At 41.4% G+C, this 4797-nt stretch overlaps 1 protein-coding gene across 1 annotated transcript; it reads left to right on the forward strand.

Moving 5' to 3' along the window:
• The first annotated feature begins 2568 nt into the window (after positions 1–2568).
• Positions 2569–4224, forward strand: LOC121005622 (posterior protein-like). Its single transcript, XM_040438396.1, has 2 exons — positions 2569–3145; positions 3194–4224. Exons 1-2 carry the CDS (start codon positions 2569–2571, stop codon positions 4222–4224), a joined length of 1608 nt encoding a protein of 535 aa, XP_040294330.1.
• The last annotated feature ends 573 nt before the right edge of the window (positions 4225–4797 follow it).

Raw genomic sequence — 4797 nt, forward strand, 5'->3', positions numbered from 1 at the left:
CCTTAGTACTGCGTAGCTCTCTAGGTATTGACCCGGTCCGTGCACGTTCCGTTATTTGTCTTGTCTGTCTTCCCAGCAGGTATCCTAAGTTAGGGACTGCCGTCTAGTTGCCCCCTGTCATTAGGACTTGCGAGGCAAGTAGGCAGGGCCAGGGGTGAGGGTGGAGCGTAGTGGTCACTATCCTCCCCCCTGTTTGTACTGTACGTTACCGTCACAATAAGGTGTTCACTGCTAGAGGCTGCTGCTGCTGTTTCCTCAGATAAGTCTTTTTCCTTTATTTGTTTTTCCTTGCTGGCTTGATTCTAGGTGACCCTGACTCCGTCCGTATTAAGTGCAGGGAGCCGGTGGTCGTGTCCCCTCACTATTATAGGGTTTTCAGGTGTCACACAGTATTAGGTAAGTGGGCATGCAATCGTCTACCATAGAGACCCTTGCATGGGCATAGCAGCCAGGGAGAGCTCTAGGGGTTTTATAGGGCTCACCCATATGCTCCTTAGTTTGGGATCAAGCCAGTCGGATGTTTATTTATAAGTTCCAGCTTTCTGCAACATCATCCGTGACACCGCAGCAGACTTGGTTATCCTATAATGGCAACTACAGATGTGGCAGCAATTGATGCATTTGCTGTGGATACATGGAGACCAGCAAGAGTGTAATTTCAACAGCCAATGGTAAATCACACAAAATAAAACAGCTTATTAACTGCAATACAGAATTTGCGGTTTATGTTATAACATGTAAGGAATGTTGATTACAATATGTGGGATGCACAACGAAACAGATTAAAGCAAGGATACGCAAACATTTATCTGACATTCCCTATTTCAGGACAAAAAATATATCTGCCGCAAGTTCGCATTTTGCGATAGTTCACAAAGAAAGCACTATGGCTTTTTCTGTCCAGGAAATCAAAAGAGTATCACGCTCTATTGGGGGGGGTGTTGGAAGTCAACATGAGTTTGATACAAGTTGATACACTTTGATGGACTTGGATGTGTTGATGGGGGAGCAATGGACTACTGTAATCCTGGTGTAAATAGCAATGTCAATAGGCCTAACATCTTGTTTTCATCCTGTCGTAAACAGCATCTGTCATAAAAGCTGCAACAATAGCAATGTGAATAAGCTTGACATCTGAGTGATAAGAATGGAAATGAGATAGGGTTCCTGTTTCCCCTGTCCTGATGACTTGAAACCAGCCCCTGCGGTGTTATACACAATGGACTGCGCATTTGTAATGGTGTAGGCATCCTGTCGGCCCTAAAAGGTCTGATTCTCAAGGAAGTTTGGACGGACAGCTGTTGACATAGCTGAAACAATATGCAATGCCTCAGGCCCAAGGCAAACTAAAAGGATACCAGCGCCATCCGCAGGAAGGTGGCAGTTACTGCATCAATATGAAGGAGTGGACTCAGATCAGATTACTGCAAGTTCATTGGACGAATGGTAATGAAGGAGGCCGGAAGATACTGGAGTAAGGGGTGGAATTGTGGGCGTGAATGTGGTTCGATTTGATATATAATATACACTAGATCAGTGGTAGTTAGAGATAGTTAGATATGTATTGATTGTTAGGAAGCTAGTACTAGTATGTTTATATTCTTTTCAAGTATAGGACATTGAAGGAAGGTTTGCTTTATACTCTGTTATCCATTAATCTTGTAACCTTTTACCTTACTTTTATTAATTAAATAAGCCATTGCTTAAATCCTGGATTCCTCATCTTTCAAAGACATACAAGGATAGTCAGCAGAAACCCTTGGATACAACATTTGGCACCCCAGACGGGACCGTGGAAAACAGCACTCTACGAAGGACCCAGACGATTTGATTCTGCTTTATTCAGTTATTGAAAGATCAAGGAATATCCTGCATTGAGACCGGACCAAAACCTTTGCTAAGAAAGACAGAACAAGGGGAAGTATCATTGGTGGACAAGTAGCACGCTGGTTCGTGAATTCTAAGGAACACCTGAGACATCAACCTGAAGTTCGAGATTATACTGCATCAGTAAAAACGGACGCGTTTAATTGGTGAGTAGCAGTTCCTTTACTTGAATTGTATATATACAATGTTATGTTATGTATGTTAGTAATAATCTATGCAGTTCAGGCCTGTGTATGTGTTGAATTGTTAAGTGTTGCCGGCAAATTAGGGTTAGTACCCTGTTGACTGGAGTACTCATAGGATCTAAAGGAAAAAACCAGACATCTCTGCGAAGAAAGTGAGGGAGAGTAAACTCTCTGAACCTCATGTTAAGGGGAAGTAGCCTTATGCTTCAATAGGAGATCACTCTTGGCCTGGATCTTGGATCTGTAGTTGATCAGGTATATGAGATACGGTCAGTCAAGGATAGGTAAATCACGAGACTCTGATAGTGGTTTTGGAGTGTGATTACCATAGGGAGGATTTTATGAAATCTTTGTCCCTGGTGTTGTTTGTTTTGTAATGAATTAGTATTTACTAGTTGCAATACATTTGTGGTATATTTATTTTTCTTTGTGAATTGTCATTTACTGACTAGTAAGTTAGTGGTATTTTGTTCTGTTGTCTGTAGTAGTAAGTAAAATGGAAATTGTCGATAAATTTGTTGAAAAACATGCTTCTGCTAGTTTTAAGATTTGTACAAACGATGCTTTAACACATCAGTTTAATGATATGATAAAGCAATGTGATGAGCAGAATGCAAATAGCAAACATAGAAAGTCAAATAAGAAAGCAAAGAAAGAGAAATTGGCTAATATGTTGTGCATGCTAATGAAAATGAAAGAGATTGCAGAGCAAAAGGAATTGCAGTGGTACTCTGAAAAGGCTCAGTTAAGGGCTGAGCTGGATAGAGTTGAACAGGGAATCACTGTGGCTATTGCTAGCGCTGAAAATGATGGTTGTGAGTGTGAAGATCTCAGAGAGGAAGTGGATAGGCTGGTTCAACAGAATTGTGATTTGGAGGATGAAATAGAGGAGTATGAGGAAAGATGTAGACTTAGAGATCTGAAAATTGCATCTTTAGAAGAGAAAGAAGAAAGGAATGATGATGTTGTAAAAGTACTTAAAGATCGATTGCATGATGTTAATAATCAACTGATTCATAAACAACATTGCAATATGACCTTGAGATCACAGGAAAGTGCTAATAATCATTGTTGTGGTGATCAAACACAGGTGTACAGTTCCCCTGAACAGGAGGAAAAAGATCGTAAATGGGGGGAGGAGCAGCCTATTTGCACTGCAGATGGGCCACAATCAACCCCAGATCATAGTTCCTCTCTATTTACTCCTGTGTCAGATGAAAGCAGACAAAGAAGAGATAGTTTGCATATTCATGGTAGCAATCGTATCCAATCCACAACACTCTCTATACAGGATAAAACAAACCTATGCCAAATATTGGGGAAATTTGATACAAGTGCTTCACCCATTAATCTTTCCAACAGGCTGGAAGCTGTGGTTACGCAGTATAATCTGAACAATAGGGATGCATGTGCCTTATTTAGGGTATGGCTCCCATCTCAGCTTTGTGAGAAGTTACAGCCTCCTGTGGGCACTCACAAAGGATTATCTGCAGAACTCAATTCCAACTGGGGAAATGCAAGTGATAGGCTGAAAGAGTTGCAGAGAGTAATGGGGGGAAGAGATATTAGAGGTACCAATGCCCTAGAGAATGCAAAATTAAGGAGAGGGGATGACCCGATCATTTTCTGTAGTGAGTATTTGACCCTATTTCGTGCTACATATAACTGTCCTGACATGCCTCCTGACGACAGCAGTTTTCTTTATTCAATGGCTAATAAATGCACATTTGTTGACTACCCAACAAAGGTTGCCTTAAGGAATGCAAATTCCTATCAAGCCTTTCTAAATATTTTAAAGGACTGGATTCAGGAGACTTGTAATGACAACAAACCTCAGAAGAGAATATCAGAGATAGTTAAGAATGAAGGCAAAGTAAGATTTATGGGGAAGTGCGACAAATGTGGAAATACAGGTCATACTATGAGAGAATGCAGAAGTAATAGGAAAGGCAACAATGACAGAGCTTTTTTCCCAAGAAAACAGCAGCAAAGGCAAGGATTAGATAATGCAGCTGATGGAGTATCTCAGCCTCCTGAAGCTACATTGTATGGTCCACTTTTGAAAGAAATCAGAAGGATAGGAAAAGCAATAGCGGAGTTGCCAGAGGAATTTAAGGCCCCACCACCAACAAATCCTTATGTAAAACCATAGGGATGTCAGGCCCCTGTGTTGTCCCTTGTGTGCCAGCTAGATAGGGACAAAGGCGGTAGACCACGTATCCAGGGTGCGGTAGGGGGCCATCGTACAAATATTTTAATGGATACGTGGGCAGCGGTAAGTTTGACGAATTTGGATTTGACCATGAACCCTAGAGGTAAAAGTATTTTTCTGAGAGGCTTCTGTGGACAATTGGTACCTTCTAGGCAATCTGTACCGGTAGCTATAAGCATGGGAAACCTAGGTGTGGAGCATAGTTTGTACTTGTCTCCAACCCATAAGGGCACTATCATTGGATCAGATGTAATGAGGGAACATGGGCTCATTGTTGATCTGTGTAACTGGATGTTGTGGAAAGGATCACGATATAAAGGCTGCCTTAAAATGGTTACTGATAACTATGGAATTGCTGCGATCAAGGGTGCAGAGTCTCTAGACCCTGCTGCATTATTAAAAACAGAGGATAAACGATTGGCTGATATCTTGTGGCAACATAACAAAGTGTGGGCAACATCAAAAACTCAATGTGGCAAAGTGTCAAATATGATTGTGATGGTAGAAGGCCCA

The sequence above is a fragment of the Bufo bufo genome, chromosome 6, assembly GCF_905171765.1.
Source record: "Bufo bufo chromosome 6, aBufBuf1.1, whole genome shotgun sequence".
Lineage (NCBI taxonomy): Eukaryota > Metazoa > Chordata > Amphibia > Anura > Bufonidae > Bufo > Bufo bufo.